Below are 20156 nucleotides of genomic sequence, written 5' to 3'. Positions count from 1 at the left end.
GCGCCTAGGCACAGCTGGTTCCAAGGCAAAATCACAAGGGGCACACTAGTCACTTATGTCAGTTCTCTGCCATGTGTTTCATATAGCCAGTCAAAAGTTTTAAGCTCTCCTCTTGTTTTGGTGACTGGGTTGCCTAGGATAAGCTGTCTTCATCCTGGCTTGGTCAAATGCCTGGTCCAAGATCAGTGAAGAGCTGGGGACATGGTGCGGCACAGAAAATTGGTGGGGAGATAACTGGTGCAAAATGAGCGGATGCAGAGCCGAATACCCGGGTAGAAAGGTGGAGATAGAAACAGATATATATATATATTTGAAAGAGGGCAAGACATCATCTGCAGTGCCTCAGAGTCCTGGGAAGCAAACCTCACTCTGCCTGGAACTGAAATAAAGGGCCTAGAGTTTCCTAGTCAGTCATGGGACCATCAGCATCTCTCTCCCCAATCCCACCTCACCATCTAATTTCACCATCCATAGTGACAGATTCCAGAGGGGAAGCATGTTAAATTTGTTGCAAGTTGCCACAAAAAAACAACAACAACCCCAAAGTATTTTATGGCACCTTAAATATGATTCAGTTTAGAGCCACAAAAGCTCATGCAACAATAAATCTGTTAGGCTTTGTGTGCCACAAAAATCTGTACTGTTTTCATCAACTCTTGCCGTTTTGCCTTGTAAAGTGCAAATGGAACCTGCAGCAGCAAATATATCATGTCAATAAGCTCGGTAGTAAGAGAACTAAGTAAGCTCATTTCAAAATCTGGGAGGGCTCCTTGGCAACCCAGGGGATTGCTGATCTCCTATATTGCCTCCTGTTTGCCATTTAGTTCAAGGGGAAAGTCTCTCTGCCTTCTCAGTTCTTGATTAATCAGTCTACTTGTTGCTTTGGGTGCAGTGGTGGTGCTCATAACTTTATGTTGTACTCTGGCATTTTTCTTAATTTCCTTTCCTTCAGCCCAGATTGTGTCTATTTCATACTTCCATAGCCACACCCTACAGGCACAGAATTCTGCTTTCTTTCTAAAAATAAAATAAAATTAAAATCCCATTTCTTTTTAAATTAAAGTTTCTAGCCCTTGTGACTGTTAAGGTTACTTGGCTAGTGCCCGGTAAAATCTTAGGGCCAGACTAAACACAGCTTTGATCATGTCTTGGCCCTGGCAAACCTACTTTTTCTGATGTAAATAGCATGAATGTGGGTGGGGAAAACTGAGCCAGACTGAGATCATGGCAGGGGAGCCTTAAGGCCTCCCCTAACTCCCCATGATCCTGATTCAGATATCACGAGCCTCCACATGTACTTAAGGAAAAATAGGCACACTGAATCAGTGCTATGATTAAAGTTGCACGAAATTTGGTCTATAAGGTGGATTGATTCTAATGCAACATATATGAAGTGCTAATGGGAAAGTTGATTTAAATCAATACTTTCAATCTGCTTTTTTCTCCTTTGATGATTTAAATTGCCAAAAAGAAGGCAGATTGAAATCCTGGATTTAAATCAAGCTGCCCATTAGTAGTTCATGTATTTCCCAAACAATGACATAGAAGAATGTGGTTACGCTAACCAGATTTGCAACGTTTTTGTTAACACAAATTCATTGTACTTTCTATCTATCTAATTCTCTAAGGTGTTCCCGTGGCTAATCCCTTGTGTGGCAGCTCTCGCAAGAGCTCATGAGCAGAAGCACCGTGGTGATTGGGCAGTGGAGATTCCATATGTAGATAGGGAGGAGGAGCTTGTGAGAGCAGAAGCACCATAGTGATTGGGCATTGGGGATTCCATATGCAGATAGCAGGGAGGATCCTGTGATGGTTAAGGTCAGTTGGTATGCAACTGTTATTGGTTGGAAGATGTTCTTGATTGTAGAGGAAAGGAGATATATATATATATATATATATATATATATATATATATATATATATAGGATAGTGGGCAGGGGTCTGTGAAGAGAGGGGTGGTGAGGGAGTAAAGAGCCCCTTCAGGAGAAGGAGGCTGTCGTTGTGTGAACTAGATGAGGAAACAAGATGAACAAGATCTGTTAACTCAGGAAGTGGGGGGAGAGAAAGAGAGGAGGAAGGAGAGGAAGAAAGACAGAGGGGAAGAGAGAATGAAGGAGAGAGAGAGAAGGGAGGGGAAAAGAGAAAGCAGGAAAGGTGAGGGACGGGCCTGAGACTGTTAGTGGCCTGAGAGGAACGAGTGATCATGGCGGTGGTGGCAGTGAGCAAGTGCCTAGTCAACCGCTGCTGCTTCTGTGGGGAGGAGCAGGAGTGGTGTGAGGGTGGGGAGGTCTCTGGGAATAGGGGGCTGCAGCTTGGCCAATAGGTGCCAGCAATGTTGCAGCTGCAACCAAGAGGGGTGAGGGGGATGGAAGCAGCCAGACGGAGTAGGAGTGCGGCTCAGGTGAGGGTGGAGAGATCTCTGAGGTGAGGGGGGCTGTGGCAGGGGGTGAGGGGAGCAATCAAATACTAGTGTACAGATGCTCTGCATGGGTTTAATTTATTTGATTTGATTTGATTTGATTTGTATACCACCCTTCCAAAATGGCTCAGGGTGCGTTAAGCTAGTAATATATAAAACAACTTTTTTGGAACTAATTTTAGTAAATGTAACATGGTATGCTGCTTGGTAGGGTTGCAATGAAGGCCTTGGAAAGGATATTTAGATGCCGTGACATGTCTACACTTACAAAGATTAGAATCGTTCAGACAATGGTTTTTCCCATGACACTCTATGGATGCGAAAGCTGGACTTTGAAGAAGCAAGACAGAAAAAGTATTGATGCTTTTGAACTTTGGTGCTAGAGAAGACTTTTGAGGATACCATGGACAGCCAGGAAAACAAACAAATGGATCACAGAACAAATCAAGAATTTTCACTCGAGGCACAATTGACCAGGCTCAAACTATCATACTTCGGACACATTATGCGAAGATCCAGCTCCCATGAGAAGTCCATAATGCTGGGAAAAGTGGAAGGAAAGAAGAAGACAACCAGCAGCAAGGTGGATGGACTCAATCACAACAGCAATGAATGCACCACTGAGAGACCTTAAAGGCCAAGTTGAAAACAGATCATCCTGGAGAGAATCTACCTATGTGGTCGCTAAGAGTCAACATCGACTTGACAGCACTTAATCAATCAATCATGCTGCTTTGTTAATGGATAAACTATCTTATTAACTATTACTTCTGGGCATTGCAGTTTATTTGCATTAGGGATGTGCACAAATCGATTTTTTCGTTTTTATTTGTACCCAAATTGAAACACCCCCGATTTGTTTTGAGTCCGAATGTGAGCCCCCTGAATCACCCCAGATTCCATTTGTACCCACATTTTCCAAATCTGAATCGATTTGGATTTTTAAAAGGGTCCGGGGGCCAAAAGAGGGGGTGGTGGTGGTAGTGCCCAATGGGTGGAAGCTACCACCTAAATTTCAAAGAAATTGGGCAAAGGGGTGATTTTAAAAGAATTTATGAAGTTTATGCATCTTAAAGATTTTTCCCATAGGGAATAATGGGGATTCCAGCAACCTTATAGCTCCGTGTGGGGGGCACCAGGTTGGCCCAGAGTGGGATGTGGTGGGTGGTAGTGCCCAATGGGTGCAAGGAAGCTACCACCCATATTTCAAAGGAATTGGGCAAAGGGCTGGTTTTTAAATGATTTTTGAAGTTTATGCATCTTTAAGCTTTTCCCCACAGGGAATAATGGGGATTTCAGCAGCTTTAGTTATAACTCCCTGTTGGAGAGGCACCAGGGTGGTCCAGGGCAGGTTTTGGTGGGTGGTAGTGCTCAATGGGTGCAAGGAAGCTACCACCCAGATTGCAAAGAAATTGGGCAAAGGGCTGATTTTTAAATGATCTTTGAAGTTGGCATGTCTTTGGGGTAGATTTGGGGTAGAAAGGGGGTTAGGGGGGCAGAAGAGTGGGTCAGGCAGTAGTGCCGCACTGGGTGCCTGCTACCATCCAGATCTCAAAGGAATTGGGCAAAGGGCTGATTCTTAAAGAATTTGTGACATTTGTGAATCTTTAAGCTTTTCCCCAATAGGGAATAATGGGGATTTCAGCAGCCCCATTATTCCACTTAGGGGGCACTGGGGTTGCCCAGAGCAAGTGGTGGTGTAGTGGACATAGGGTACCAACCACCCCCATACCCACAAACCCATGGGGTACTGGGTTTTGTTGTTTCTGAGGTATTCTGAGTGTAGATTCTCTGGTAGCAAATGAGAGTGGATGAGACAGCCCCTTTTCTGCCCTGAATCTGCCCCAAAGACATGCAATTTTAGAAATTGTTTAAAAATCAACGATTCCTTTGGAATCTGGATGGTAGCAGGCACCCATTGAGGCACTACCACCTGACCCACTGTGGCACTCCTAGGAGGCACCCACAGGCAGAAATGGGCACTGTCTGTCCTCATTGTCCCATAGGGTGGATGCAGCACACATCAAACAACAGCAGAGCTTTGAACAAGGTTTCCAAAGGTCACGCACATCCACTGTGTCCCACCATCCCCCCAACAGAAATGCAATTGATCTACACACAACAATGAAATGCACTGCCCCACGTGCCCCCTCTCAATGCAGGGTAACAGCAGCAGCCAGCAACAAGCAAGCAAGTGTGATATCACAGATACAGCAGACAAGGGCCAACAACAGCATCAAACGTGCCCTGCCCTCCCTCCCCCAAGCATTTTTCATCCACAAGCAACAGACACAGCTACATCTGTGGCACCTGGCCATAAAAGCAGGTTAAGTAAGGAAGGGTGCAAAAAACAACATTCTGCCAGTGGAACAGCGAGGTTTTACACAAGTAAAAGAGTGATGATAACGACAATGGCACACAATTATTTGGCGCATTTTTTTTTAACATTTCTGCAACAGATCTGAGCCTGTGGCACCAGCACAACCTATTGTAGATGCAAGTAATCTAGTTTGAATAAAAATGATGATGATGCTAGAAGTCAAAATATAACCCAATCTTCATTGCAAAGAAGTCCACAGAGAGAGAAGCTGTCCTGTGCCCATCCACGAGGTCCCCCAAATACAGGCACAACAACAAACCATCCAAGGCATTTGAATTGCATAATATATATACTGCTAGACTTGAGATTATGTGGGTGGGTGGGGGGAAGCATAGTATACCTATGCGTGTGTGCTCTGCGGAAGGGTTAGTGGGTTTAGGGCCAATTTTTGCCATGGCCTCGGAATGCTGCAGTTGGGGCTGAGGGGTAAATGGGTGCACGGAGGAGGCTATAGTCTGTGCCTTCCTGCCCACTCAGAGCCTGTAGGCTGCTGGGCAGAGAATATTAATACTGATATATTATGGGCACAGGGGGCGGGAGGACAGGCTTCTGCTTTTTAAAAATGCAAAAAAAAAAAAAGTCTTTGAAATGGGGAAAAAGACAGAATTGTTTTTTAAAACCACGAGGCTACACTACCCTTCTAACCTCCTACTAGTACTAGCTAATGGGGATCCCTCCCACACAGAACCCCTGTTTAAACTTCTTTTAAACTAAACTACACACAACCTTTAAAATTCAATTGCAACCCAAAGCCTCCCTCCAGGAAAAAAACCCCAAGAATACACAATTCTAGAGACGTGTGTGTATGTGTGTGTTAAATGGGTACTCACTCAGTCTAGGGCTTCGCCCATGTTGTGTGTCTGGTTGCCCACTTCTGTGGTCTGGTCTCTGAGTCTATTCTCTCTTCTTCAATCTTCAGTTCTTCTCCTTCTTCAGTTTTTTTGGGGGGCGGCTGGGGCAAAAGCCTGGAAAATCTGAGGGGGGGGGAGTGGTGGCTGGCCAGGTGGCCACTGGCCACAGGGGTTCTGGGGCTGGTGGTTGCCTGGCACAGACAGCAGGTACAGGCAGGCAGTGATTCTCTCAGCAGCAGGAAGGGGGTGAAAAATGAATTTTCTTTTCTTGAATCAGCAACAGGAACAAAAAAGCAATGCAGTAGAGAATCCATTCCAGGCTGGCACACAGCAGGGGCAGGCAGGCTGAGTGGCAAGGCAGGCTGGCAAGGCAGAAGGCAACAGGCAAGGCAAAGCAAAGCTCTCTCTCTTTCTTCTCCCATGAGGCAGAAAGGCAAAATGGTGGCTGCTGCCTCTTTAAATCTAATTGAAAATTCCTCCTTGAACTCCCCTGCATCGTTGCCCCTTCTTCAACCTTTCCCCTGGCCAATGTGGGGTCAGTCAGGAGTGGCAAGAGCCAAAAGAGCCAATCTGGAACCAGGAGGGAATCATCAGCAGATCAGCCCATGCTTTCATTCACCGATCTGAAGCTTGGAAGGGCGGGAAATTCAAATAGACGTCAAACACAAAATGGAGACTACACAGAGATCGCCACAAAATGGAGGTCTGAAACAACAAAACCTTCGGCTCTGAAATTCGGGCGATTTGTTTTGGGAGCCAAATCTTTCAGGACTTGCAGATGGGTGATTTGTTTTGTGCACAAATCGCCCGAAACAGGCAGTTTCAGGTACAGATCGTTCTGTACCCAAAATGTTTCGCACATCCCTAATTTGCATAAGATGAAAATAAAATGTGCTTGTCTTTTTTAAACAGAGAACACATATTTATAATTTGATAACAAAGCAAACTGAAGAGCTCAGGTTGACAAACTATATAAGAGTAACAAGGTGAGCATAGTGGGTGATCCGCTGGGTTGGTGGTGTTAGGAAGTTTGCCGAGGACCTGCTGCTGATTCCTGAGTCTCCATCTGTGCCTCTAGCTTCATGTGGTGGCAGAATGACTCTCTCGGTGCCAATTCATAAGAGGGGGTTTCTGTGAAAGGCAGTTTGCCAGAGGCTTCCTGAAGCCAGGCTGGTATAAATAGGAAGGTACTACCTGGAGCCAGAAGCTGTGATCATGGGCATCTGCAGGACTTTTTCTGGAGGAGGGCAAAGTTGCCATCTAGCTGATGTGAAACAAAGTCAATGCTGCTGTGTGTGTGTGTGTGTGTGTGTGTGTACACACACACACACACACACCTCCTACACTGAGGTTTTTCAGGAGGATCTGGATCCTGGAAGGATAAAGTCACTAAATATATATACAGTACAAAAAGATGACTGACATCAGTCAACAGAGATTTAGAGGAAACCAAATTAAAGTTGAATGTTCTGGCTTACACCTTCAACAGAATGATGTTGCTTTAAAAATATATATATGTTCTACAGCTCACAAGGTGGCAGTTAAGTATGTTGTCTTAGCAGAACTCCAGGGCAGGTGACAGGAAAAAAATAATGGACAGATGCTGCATGTAGATTTTATGCGTTATCCTCCAAGTTTACTCCGTGAGGTGTGAGGGTCTTGAGTCTATATATCATTTATCCAGTGTCTCATGATGTGGATGTTGTTCAATAGGAAATATTTCCATATCAATGAAACTCTGGTTGCCTGAGTTGAAATGTCTGGCCACAGGTTGTTCCAATTTCTTTGTTAAGATGGCAGCTTTGTGGTTCCTGAAACACATCCTCAGGTCTATAGGCAAAGCATCCACATATTGCATGTGGCAGTCTGGATGTTTGCATTGTATAACATCAACCACATTGGTTTGAAGTTCAGGAGAGGCTGTATCTGATGTGATAGACTCTTTTGGTAATGGTACTGCTAAAGGTGATGGTATCCCGTAGAAAACTACAAGTAATGCAGCGGCTGGATTAACGATGATCCAGGATTGCTGATCGGTGGTTTTAGGACAGCTCTTGCTAATAGCCTACATAAATTAGGCTATGATGGAAAATAATACATTTGATGGAAAGTAATACATGAAGGCTTGCTGAAAGCTTTTTTCAGAAGTTCAGAATTTGCTATAGGGTAAAGTGTGCCGTCGATTCGATGTCGATTCCTGGTGACCACAGAGCCCTGTGGTTGTCTTTGGTAGAAAACAGGAGGGGTTTACCATTGCCATCTCCCGTGTAGTATGAGCTGATGCCTTTCCTGACTTACTGGCGAGACCTCACATTAAAGGATTCATCTTTTGTCCCTCTGGAGACATATGATGTTTTAGTATATGAACTCCAAAAACATTTAATTAGGAAAGCTGACTATGCTCCAAAGCCACCCGGGCATCCATCCAAACCCTGGTTTGAAAAGGACTTTATAGAAGCAAAGAAAGCCCTTACATCTTCGTACCTCATCTACAGTGCTAGCACTGGGGCAGACACCATGGAGGGTCTCTCACATCTTTCACAACTCAAGAAACAATATAAACATCTACTGATAATCAAGAAGAGAGAGGCCATGAGGGCCACCTGGTCACGACTTATCCAGGCAACCAAAGCTAAAGACTGGTCCACATTATGGCGCATCACAGCCAACTCTTCCTGCAGTGGCATGACCCGGATAGACTCCCACATCCCTCCAGCAACCTGGGAATTGCACTTCCAGACCCTATATGAGGACGTCATGGCAAATACAGGTCTCCTTCCAAAGTATATAAAATACTTGCCCAGCTGGCCACCAGTAACTGCAGCAGAGGTTGTCTCACAATCGAAAGCAGGAAAGGCCCCGGGAGAAGACCTCATTTCTATGGATCTTATAAAAAGTTACCTGGAGTGGTGAACCCCAGTCCTGGCCTCATTACTTACCCATATTGACTGCCAGGGCTGCATCCCCAGGGACTGGGGACTGGCGATCATCGTCTTCATATTCAAAAAGGGACAAATGGATGACCCTGCCAATTATAGGCCCATTAGCCTGCTCAACACCATCAGCAAGCTGTATGCCAGACACATACATGGGAAACTCAAGGACTGGCTAGAGCAAGAAGAGATGCTGGCAAACCAACAAGTGGGCTTTAGGGAAGGCAGATCTACAACTGACCAGTGCCTGGTGCTCCAACATCTCATTGATCAGTATTCTTCTAACAAATCTACCTCCATCTTCACTGCCTTTATAGACCTCAAGGCTGCATTTGACTCTATATCCCGAGTTAAGCTATAGGAAAAGCCTCAATCCACCTCAATTGATGGACATTTGCTTTATCTGATCCTTCACACAGACACATCACTCAAGGTGAGATGTAGCCCCCAAGGACACCTTATGAACCCTGTATCAACCCAGAAGGGAGTCAAACAGGGATGTATCCTGGCCCCGCTACTGTTCAACCTTTACATCAATGCCTTGGTGAGCTGCTTTAACAACCCTGACTTCCACCCTCCCAAGTTGGCCGGAAGAACCATCTCCATCTTACTCTATGCAGATGCTGCTGCTATCCTTTGGAGGACCCCTGTAGGCCTCAGAAGAGTGCTGGCAACATTGTCACAGCACTGCAAGAGTGAACAACCTGAAATAAACTACCAAAAACCAAGGTCATGAAAACAGCCTTCAAACAGAGGATTCTTGAAATGGAACGCCTGGCAGACCTAAGCAAGGCACCTGGCTTCCTGGCCTCAGATAGTTGTAGATCCATCGTCTCCCCCTCTGCATGTTTGTCACAATTGGAAATACCAAGCCACAGAAGGGCATTCACCCTTGCCCGGTGTCATGCCCTTCCCTCCGCCATTCTGGAAGGCAAATACAGGAGGATCCCATTCATGGAAAGGTTTTGCCCCTGTGACTCTAGGGAGGTGGAAACCATAGATCATGTGCTCCTCTTTTTTGTGACAAGCTCATATTCCCTCTGCTTCTCAGATACCCTGGTCGCTCTAGTCAAAACTATACCAAGATGCTGCTCTCGGATGATAATCAGACCTTCACATACAATGCTGCCTGGTTGTGCGTGGCAGCATGCAAGATCTGCTGGGTCCTGCTTGCCAGTCCATACGCCTTGTCGCAGATTTTGAACTACTGATTATTTTACTTGTCTAATTTTAATTTGTTGCTCTACTTCACATTTTAGCTATTATATGTTATTTTAACTGCTTTATACTTTTAGATGCCCTACTTTTAAAGATACTTAACTTTGTTTTATCTCGACTTTATTAATCTCCCCACAACTTCTAGGATTGTATCTTAATCTATATCAATCAATCAATCTTTTTATTTCGGTCGGCGACCAGCATGAGGTTAAAACAAATGTAAAAGAGAGGACAATCAAACTTCTATTGCAAACAATAACAGTATAAATTTTAAAATAAATAAATAAATTTAAAAAGTCCTCCTCAGCATAAAACAGGATACTGAAAATACTACTACAATAATTGGAGATAAAAGAGGCAGCAGTATTTCCTACTTATGAGGCTATTACATAAAATCAAAACTCAACCAGTTGCCTTCTTGACTCCTAAATCTGAGTGGGGTTAGACTCTGGAAGATATTGTCATTAAATTTACAGCTGAAATACAGGTGGTACCAGTACCTGCGTGCTCACCTCCAGCTGGCCAGATTATGGATACAAGTTGCTCTGGCCTTAGATCCATCGGCTATTTTCCCATTATTTTCTTCCGCACACGAAGAGCTGCACTGCAAAATTTAGCTGTCTGTCTGGTAGCGCAGGAATTGCTTCCTTCCAACAGCCTGTCAGTCATCTGAGGAGGATCGAGACCTGGGCATTTAGCTATCAAAGGGTAAATGAGATCCCGGCGCAGGTCTCTCTAGAACAAACATTCCAATAGAACATGGGTGACTGTTTCCACTTGACCCTCACCACATGGGCAGAGCCTCTCCCCGTAGGGAATCCCTCTGTATCGGCCCTCTAAGAGGGCTGAAGGCAGGGCATTGCATCTTGCCAGGGTAAAAACTCTTCTAAGAGGGGGCACCTCCAAGACAGTGAGGTAGGATGCTGGAGCCAAACTATATCTGACTGGCAGAGGCGTAACGACAGGGGGGGCAGGGGGGGCACGTGCCCCAGGCGCCACTTGAGGTGGGGGCGCACAATGCCACTGATCGCCCCGCCCCCAGCGCCCCCCCACCCCCCAATTTTAGTTTTTGGCACCACCGCGCCACCGCGTTTTGGCTCGGGTGCCTCCCGTTCCTCTGCTGCGCTGCCTCACCCTGCTGCTGCATATTATTGGCTTAGCCGGGAGAGAGCTAGCACTCCCCCCGCCCCCTCACGCTTGCACAGCGTGAGCTCAGCTCACTCTAGAGAATGTCTGCTGAGTCGGCTGGTTTCATTCTCTCTCTCTGCTTGGGAGTCGGGCTGCACAACTTCATTGTCTCTGCAATAAAGCATGTGAGGTGACTGCTTTGGGTGTTCTTGGGAGGTGGGGTGTCTTCCCTCGCGGGATGGTGGGTCACCAGTGGCTGGAGTTGAGGTGTGTGTTGTTGAGTAGTGGTGTTTAAAAAAAAAAACTTTAAAATTTACTGGGGGGGAGGTGGTTGTATAGTTCTTCAACAGTAAATTTGGGAGTGTGGGATGAGAGGCGGCGGAAGCGCAGCAGCCTAGACTCCCACCCGCCCAGACTAGCTTGAAAGATCTTTGAGGAAACTGTTGGAGCCGAAGGTTGACGTGGCCACCGCTCAGAGGGACTTCTCGTTCTGACTGGAAGGAGCCTTCCTTCCCCTCAGGCAGCATGGCTGAATTGTGCTTCCAGCGCTGCCTTCCCCAGCTAGGGGCTTCCAAACAAATGTAAAGCAAAGGGTGCTGAGGGAACAGCTGGTGGTTGGGGCGCGCGCTCGTCCCTTCTCGAAGGAGCCTTCCTCTCTCTCACACTGTGATTTATCTATCCTAATAATTCCCCCACCAACTTTAAGCATTTGACCATTCTTTTTTACTTCTCTCCTGGAGGCACTAACTGAAACTTGTTCCTAAATCTTTTTATTTGCTTTCACTCTTCTCCTAGCTATAACCCTGCATGTATGTGTGCAGCCGATTACCTCTGCTCCCCACGCCCTTTTAAGGGAATAGTTGACTCCCCTCCCCCTCCTCTCTTTCACCCAGCCACTACTTGTCTTAAGAAGACACAGCAGCTCTTACAATGAAACTGTAAAGACCTGAAGCTCTTATCTCGCTTAGTTCTCGGTGTGTTGTTTGTTTTCTCAACCATGGCTGCAGGAAGATAATGAATGGAATGGAGTTTAAAGCGTTGATTGGGAAGTATAAGGTGCTGTGTGTGTGTGAGAGAGAGAGAGAGAGAGAGAGAGAGAGCAAGAGAGAGCGGAGCTTAAAAAGAGAGAGAGTTGATCCTTCACAAAGTTTAATTATTTGTCTGATTTTATAGTTTGAAACAGGAAATAACATGGATTTAGCAAGCTTAAGAGCTACTCTGAGCACATTAAAAGCATTGTGCATTATTAGAATATTTCAGCCTTTCAAGAAATGTCCTGTTTAGGGGATATGTGGTTTCCCTCCACCCACCCTCTTCAAAATACTGCCATTAATTAAGAGGCTTCTGGAATGAAACATGAACGGGGAGAGGGAGAGAAACCCTTGTGAAGTTTATACATATATTACTGTTTATGTTTAAGTTCAGCATTGATGAACTCCTATACACCAGTTGTGAATAATTTACTTGTAATAAATCCAATTCTCTACAGATGGACTTACATTCAGATAATATGTTTAGAAGGATTGTAAGATTATAGCATCTGGATTTCTTATTGATTTCTTCTTCCAGACAAAGTTAAGCAATTTTAAGAAGCATTTATTTCAGAGGGAGAGAACTAAGAACATGTTTAGTCATCTCACCACCCTAAATTTAAATAACTCAAAAGCTGCTTCATTTTGCCTAGACCTAGTTTGCCCCTAAAGCTGCAATGGACACTTCTTAAATGCTGCATCCAAACATGTAGGATTCAGCATTCTACTAAGCTGAAACAAACAAAGAGAAAAATCACAAATTCACGAGCAACCCAATCCTGTGCCTATCTACTTCTTAGTAAGTGCCACTGGGTTCAGGGAACTTGCTTCCAAGTCAAGGAGCATAGAATTGCAGCCTTACAGTAGTCAACTCTATCAATGGCTACTAGTCTGAGGGCTTTAGGCCACCTTCAGCCTCAGGGGCAAGGAAGGTGCAATTATAATGTTCATGTAGTAGTGCCATAATTTATTAATTAAAAGATTAACAAGCTTGACTTGTATTTTCGAGCTGATATTATGGTGAAGTTATCTGAAAGATGGGTGTCAGATGTTTGGACAGGGGGTGCAATTTCAGTGCTTGCCCTAGGTGCTATTTTCCCTAGATACGCCCCTGGCCTGATCCCGCAGGGCTGTTCTTCTGTTCGTCACTGGGGGTTGCCAGTTTTTCAGCCTTGCTTCTGCATCTGTGGCTTTTAATAGCATCTCAGCCTGCGTAAGTTGAGGGATAAACATTATGGATGAGCTGTGAAACGTTTCAGCTGCAAATTTCTGCCTGCCAAGCAACTATCAAACACACAGCTACAGAGGCTTATTGGAAAGTTGGTAGCCCTGGTGTGGCTTGTTGTGCTATCAAGTTGGTTTTGACTCCTGGCACCCACAGAACCCTGTGGTTTTCTTTGGTAAAATACAGGAGCGGTTTACCATTGCCTCCTTCCACGTAGTATGAAATGTTGCCTTTCAGAATCTTCATATATCACTGCTGCCCGATATAGGTGTTTCCATTCGAACCCGCAACCTTTTGCTCCCTAGGCAAGTTACTTCCCTGCTGTGCCATTAGGTGTGGCTTGTATTCCTTGTAAATCTAGGAGTAGGCAGTTGTGGGGTGTCTGTGTGTGTGTGTGTGTGTGTGTGTGTGTAGGATCTTGATTATGGAAGTTGGCTGAGTGTCAGGATGGGACAGGTGTCTTGTGTGTGTGCTGCAGTAGTATTTAGGAACATAGGAAGCTGCCATATACTGAGTCAGACCATTGTCTATCTAGCTCAGTATTGTCTACCCAGTCTGGCAGCAGCTTCTCCAAGATTGCAGGCAGGAGTCTCTTGCAACCCTATCTTGGAGATGCTGCCATGGAGGGAACTTGGGACCTAGTTGCTCTTCCTAGAGTGGCTCCATCTCCTGAGGGGAATATCTTCCAGTGCTCACACTTCTAGACTCCCATTCAAATTCAAACCAGGGTGGACCCTGCTTAGCTAAGGGGCGGCATGGGAGTGGGGGGCGCAATTTCAGTGCTTGCCCCGGGCGCCGTTTTCCCTAGTTACGCCTCTGCTGACTGGATTCCTGGCTCTGAAAGTCAGGTACCCTTGCTATATCTGTTTGTCTCTCAATATCCTCAATTCTCTGTTTGATGAACTTCCTAGCTGTCTCCAAACTTTGCGTAAGCAGGGCTGACTGATCGAGGCCCAAAGTGGTCATCTTTTGGTTCAGAGCGCACTTCCATGGTGACTGATAAGAATCTTCTAATACTAAGCAGCTCAGCTCTGTGTCCGAGGAAAAACTCTCAGCCAGTAAAACAGCACCATTTGCCAACATCTGGCCTCAACTTTGATGAGGCCCGCCTCCAATCTGAGCCTCGCATTAGAGGTGCACTTAGGTGTCTGAAATATTGCTCTTAAGAACTTAGACTGCACCACTTCTAAGGGGGACAGATCTGGGTAAGGACCCAATTGGGCACCATACAATTAACTGTGTCAATGATTTCGCTTGAAAAAGTTTTAAGGCTGCTGGGATAAAAAAACCCTCCCCTGGTTCTATAGAACCGCAAAATAGCTCGGGTGCTATTTTGGGCAGCCTGGGCCACATGAGAGGCATGGGCTCGTCTTGATCCCGATGAGTGAACAGCTACCCCCAAGTATACAAAATTTTGGACCTGCTCTATCCTTTGTCCATCGATTTTCCATACCCGTCTCTTGGGTCTCCTAGCAAAGGAGAGCACCTTTGTTTTCTGGTAGTTAATACTCAGCCGTTCTCTCTTACAATAAACAGCCAATGCCCCCAAGGCCCTCCTTAGACCAACTGGGGTTCTGGCCAGAATGGCCGCATCGTCCGCATACAGCAACACTGAGATACTTCTTCCAGCTAGCTTGGGAGGATGGAAATCGCAGCTATCTAGATGGGTCACCATATCATTAACAAAAAGGTTAAACAGCAAGGGCGCCAGCACACATCCTTGACAGACCCCTTTTCCAATTGGAATAGCTCTGGTTAATCCTCCCTGTGGATTGCACCTAACCCTCATGGTTGGTGATACGTGTAAGGCTCTGATTAGAGCTAAGAGTCGCCGATCAATGGAGGAAGCTCTCAGTTTATCCCAGAGCCTATCCCGTGGGATTGAGTCAAAGGCGAACCTAAGATCTACAAAGGCAACATGCAGGGACTGGGCATATTTCTGTGCTAAATGGTGCAGAACAAAACAATGGTCGACAGTAGACCTCCCTTCTCTGAACCCTGCTTGCTCTTCTGCAAGAATGTTATCCTGGTCCATCCAATCCCTCAGTTTCCCATAGAGGTGTTTAGCGTAAAGTTTGCTAACTGTACTCAGAAGGCTGATCGGCCTATAATTGCCTGGCTCACTTCTGCACCCCTTCTTATAGATAGGTACAATGATGGACAGGCCCCAATCTTTCGGTATGAACCCTGAGCTATCAATGGCAGTAAACAATGATGCGAGCACCGGCACCCACCAGTCCACATTGGACAAAACCAATTCCGGTGGAACCAGGTCAGCGCCGGGGGCCTTGCCAGGTTTCAGTTGGCGAATTAGGTCAGCAACTTCTGCTGTGGTAACGGGCGGCCAGTCAGGTAATGGCTCCTCATTGAATGTAAAGGGCCCTGGCAAAGCGCCTTCCTCCCAGTACAACTTTCGGAAGTGCCTCTCCCAAAGCTCCGGATGGATGTGAGGATCGGGCATCAGATGTCTTCTGAGCGGAATCCCTGCCACTGTTCTCCAGAAAAGGGACTGTTGTCTTGATTGGATTGAATACAATAACAAATCCTAAGAGGATTTCATATAGGCTTGCTTTTTCTGTCTAATCAGCTGTTTATATTGCTTTTTCTGTATCATTAGTTCTTGGGCTGAAATTGAAGTGGGATCTACCTTGTAAACTTGGAATCTGCCCAAAAGAAGATGTCTACTCTCCACACAGTCTTGGTCAAACCATGGTTTGGAAGGTCTCCACTGTCCTTTAGAGGGTTCACGCTGTTTAGAAATAAGATGTTTTTGCAATTCCAAGGTAATGGAGTTGTAGACTTGTAAGAGTTGAACCGAGTCTGAGAAATCAAGCATATCTTGGCTCAGCTTCTGTAGATGATGCGATTGGAGAAGAGTGGAGATTTTATCAGCCAAACTCGGGGACCATCTGACGTGACAGCAGTTATCCTCTGTCTTCATAGAAGGCACTGACTCGTACTGTTTAGGGCCCAACGGGTTTTGCAACAGCAGAGTAACTGGGTGGTGGTCACTTTCCACTTGTGGGACCACCTCCAGACTTGGGGAGTACTGGGCCAGGCACCTTGAAATAATAAAATAGTCAATGGCACTCGCTCTCCTCCCTGCCCAAAATGTCAGCTCTGCCGGGTGGTCATTGTCCACTGAGCCATTTAAAACAAATAAGTCTAAGCCATAGGTCATTTGGGCCAAACAATATCCACCCAAATTTGAGGTGCTGTCCTTAGAGAGGCGCATGTACGGAAGCACGTACTCTTCCCAAACAGGGGGACTTCTCTTATATCGAGCATAAAGTAATTCATCACTGGGGCCCATTCTTGCATTAAAGTCGCCTCCCAGAATTATACTTGCATTAGGAAATTCCTCTGTAAGGGCAACGATGTACCCTTCCAGCTTCCCCCAGATTTCCTTAATTTCCTGGGCCCTGCATTTCGGGGGGAGATATACGCTGACTATCAGCATTGCAGTCTGATTATGAACAACTTCCACAGTCAGTGCTATGTTATCCAGAGAAGAGACCTATTTTGATGATGCCCATAACTTAGTTGAAATAAAAGTCCCGAGGCCCCCACTGGGTCTGCCCTTTTTCTTACTCTTAACGGCCTGTAGGGAAAATACATAAAATCCGTTAAGTACCAGATCAGAGAGTGCCCAGGTTTCTTGCATCAATATGATGTCAAATATGTCCAAAAGGCTCAAACATGAGGGGTCCTTGGATCTAGCTTCCCATCCCCCCACATTCCAGGACGTTAGAGCAAGCCCATGCTGATCTGCCTCCCTTCAATGGTTGAATGGAGCCTCTCTACCCCTGAGAGTTTCCTGAGCCAATATTTCTTGACCTGTTTCCAGGGAGGAATTCTCTTGCATTTCCTTCTGAACCGTTGGACTGGGATCTGTGTGAGAAGCAAGAGTTTGTAATGGAGCAGTAAGAGTGTTCAGGTTCATCATAGCAGCTTGGGTTCCAGAGGTGATGCTTTTAGATGAAAAATCTGGAGTTTTAAGACAATTTTCGCCTGACTTCAGAAGTGGCATAGCAACTGCAAAGTGGGGGTCAGCCAACAAATTAAACCACCGATCTTTCTTAGGGGGAGTGTCTGGCTGGTTAAATACCTCTGCAAGGTGTACCAAAAGTGGAAGGTCTGTCTTGATTAATTCCAGCTCATGTTGCAAGTCAGCCCCCTTCTGGCCCTGTGAGGAAGGCATATGATCACTAGTCATAACTGGTGAGGAGGAAAGAAAGTCTGCCTTGTTATCCGTCGGCTCCTTGGACTGTCTCCAAATAGGCTGGTTACTTGCATCTGTCGGCTCTTCTATCATTGAAGAGATGCTAATTACCGAAGGGTTCAACTCGTCGATTGTAACATTGAATCCCTCTGTAAACTGCATGAAGAGGGAGTTAACTGAGTGAGATTCCACGGGCGAAAGTAATTCAGACACATTGGGTTCAGTCTCGGCACGTTTACGGTGCCCTTGTTCACCCGGCTGCTCTGGTATTTTCCTGGGAGATTTTAAAATTAGAGGCTCCAGGATAGTGTTGGCAAAACAGCGATTAGGGAATATCTCAAAGCCTTCAATCCAGGATTTTCTTTGGAAAATCCTGTTCGGGATCCGGGAAGAATAGAAATCCAGCATGAACCTACTTTGGAAATGGTTAGATGGTAGCCTCTCAAATCGTTTGAGGTCTACATCTCTCAGGCTGCAATTCAGGAGCTGACTTAGTGAGAGTCTAATAGCATAGAAATTATACCACTTGTTGTAGTTTACCCTGTTCAGGTATACTACAAGGGAAATACGGTGTGGTTGTAATATTCTATTAACTAAGCTTCTGCCTCCTGGAATCACATGGGAATTGTGGTAGGACTGATAAATGCCACAGCCACAGCCGTGCTTCTTTTCCCCACTGATATCATTATCAGACCTCTCCCTCTTAGTCTGGCCTTTAGACAGATCATGCAGAAGAGTCATAACAATGTCCACTTCCCTCTCTAGCGATGAGAGTCTATCAAACACAGATTTGAGCGTTTCCGCTACCAGCCGACAAGATGATAGTTCTGAAGGCGGCTGAGGCTGAGGCTTTTTGGGTATCTTGATTTTGGGGGCTGATTGTGTACCCAACCCCTCATTGCTGTTAGAGTTCAGGGAGGTATGGGAAGTTGCTTGAAGAGATCTCCATTCCCTCCCTTTAGCATTGGGAGTGGGCTGCTCTGTTGAAGTTAATAGGTCATTCCCTAAGCATAACAGCTTCTGGGAGGCTCCATTTCTCTCCGTGGTATGCCTAAGCTGTATAAGATCTTGCTCTGGTGTACCTGAGATTTGCGTGTGACCCTGCACCACCAAGTTAGAAGATAGAGAGCCCGAGTCCAAAGAACTAACCGTATCTGCAGTTGGCAAGTAATGACGAATTGAAGCTTGCCTGCTTGCTTGCTTGCTTGCTTTGAAACTTGCTTTGCACGTTTGTTGGGCTCCGTGGTCGAATTACATGGGCTGTTTCTTGACCGCTTTCTTCCCATTGTAACCAGCTAAAGTCTGACTGAGTCAGCAAACATAGAAAGCAGACGGGAGCTTCGGACTTGTATCTCCTACTCCAAGTTCCGACCTTGAAATGCCTTGCTGACAGGTTCAATATTAGCAGTAAAAAGGAACGAAGGGCAGAGGAGATAAAAAAGAAAGCCTCGGAAGATTAAAACAAGAAAAGAAAAGAATTAAAAACAAGGCTCAAAGGAGCTTGGAAGGACGCTGCCCTCCCTTCAGCAACCAAAACCGGAAGTCCTATATATATTTCTCCTGGGTGTGCCAGGGAAAATGCGCCCCGGCAGCCCAGCTGATTGGCTGGGTTGCGGAGGCGCCTGATTGGCTGGCACACCTAGGAGGAGGAGAATTGGCTGGCTGCGAGGCGAGCCAGGGCCGCTGGCGGGCCTGGCCTGGCGATGGGTGGTGGTTGCGTGCCAGGCCTGGCTGTGGTGAAGCGGTGGCAGGCCCAGCCGAGGGCCGAGGCGGTGAGGCAGCCAGTGGCCCCTGATACTGGGGCAGAATGTGGGGGTGGGGGGAGAGGTGGTTGACCTGCGGCCGGCTGCAAAGACTGGTAAGCGGCGGCAGCGGGCACGGCAGGCCGCGGAGGTGGCACTTGGCATGGTGGGCCCGCTGGCGGGACAGGCCACGGAGGCGGCTCTTGGCCAGGCGGCGCTGGATTTACGACATGGGAACTGATTTGGACCAAATTTGGTACAGTTGTAGGGACACCTCAAATGCATTGTTTGTGATGATGTCATCCACCCCAATTCAAGATGGCAAATGCATGAATGTTTGAGGCGCAAGTGGGTTAACTTGTGAACTGCCTAACCGATTTAGACCAAATTTAGTCTAGATCAGGCCTGCTCAACTTAGGTCCCCCAGCTGTTTTTGGACTACATCTCCCACAATCCCCAGCCACAGTGGCCAATAGCCAGGGATTATGGGAGTTGTAGGCCAGCATCTGCAGGAGGGCCAAAGTTGAGCAGCCCTGGTCTAGATGTAGGGATAGTGAAAGGAAAGTAGACAAATTAGTTCTTACTAGAAGAACTTTTTAAAAAATCCATCTCTCACTGATGAAGGCATAAACCAAAATATTCAACTTAATTTTGGTTTCCTTTAACTTTGTTAGTCTTCTTTTTGTTCATTCCCCCACCCCGCTCTCTCTCTGTATAAATAAATGCAATCATGGCTTGAAAAATCCCTGGTATGAGGGAGCCGTGGCTCCTAGACTAGGATATTAAGAGTTAGAGTAATTTAATAAAAAATGTATTTGTCCCAGGCAGCCCTGTTTCTGTTTATCCAAGTATGCTTCTCTTGTAAAGGAGACAGAGAAGTCCTTTTACTCTTCCCCCTCCACAATGTTGGTTACTAAGCGACAGTAATTTTATCAAGTGTCCATTGTCTAGCTCCTAAACTTTTTGGCTGGCTCCTAGATCCAAAGTAAATATGTCAAGGCCTGAAC

At 46.1% G+C, this 20156-nt stretch overlaps 1 protein-coding gene across 5 annotated transcripts in view; it reads left to right on the top strand.

Moving 5' to 3' along the window:
• B4GALNT1 (beta-1,4-N-acetyl-galactosaminyltransferase 1) overlaps nt 1-20156 on the top strand; it is a 159824-nt gene that overhangs the window by 30739 nt on the left and 108929 nt on the right. Inside the window, exon 1 of one of the 5 annotated variants that reach the window (XM_053289378.1) lies at nt 19079-19179. The exons of 3 other annotated variants lie outside the window; for them this stretch is intronic. Coding sequence is in view for 1 of the 2 variants with exons in the window: in XM_053289370.1 (XP_053145345.1) it covers nt 19380-19405 (26 nt within the window). In the remaining variant the exon portion in view is untranslated. Of the gene's footprint in view, nt 1-19078; nt 19180-19364; nt 19406-20156 lie in introns of those variants that run through there. One more of the 5 variants, XM_053289370.1, reaches the window with a different exon arrangement.

This window comes from Hemicordylus capensis, chromosome 2 (assembly GCF_027244095.1).
Source record: "Hemicordylus capensis ecotype Gifberg chromosome 2, rHemCap1.1.pri, whole genome shotgun sequence".
Taxonomy (NCBI): Eukaryota; Metazoa; Chordata; class Lepidosauria; order Squamata; family Cordylidae; genus Hemicordylus; species Hemicordylus capensis.
This window is presented reverse-complemented; position numbering and strand designations above follow the sequence as displayed.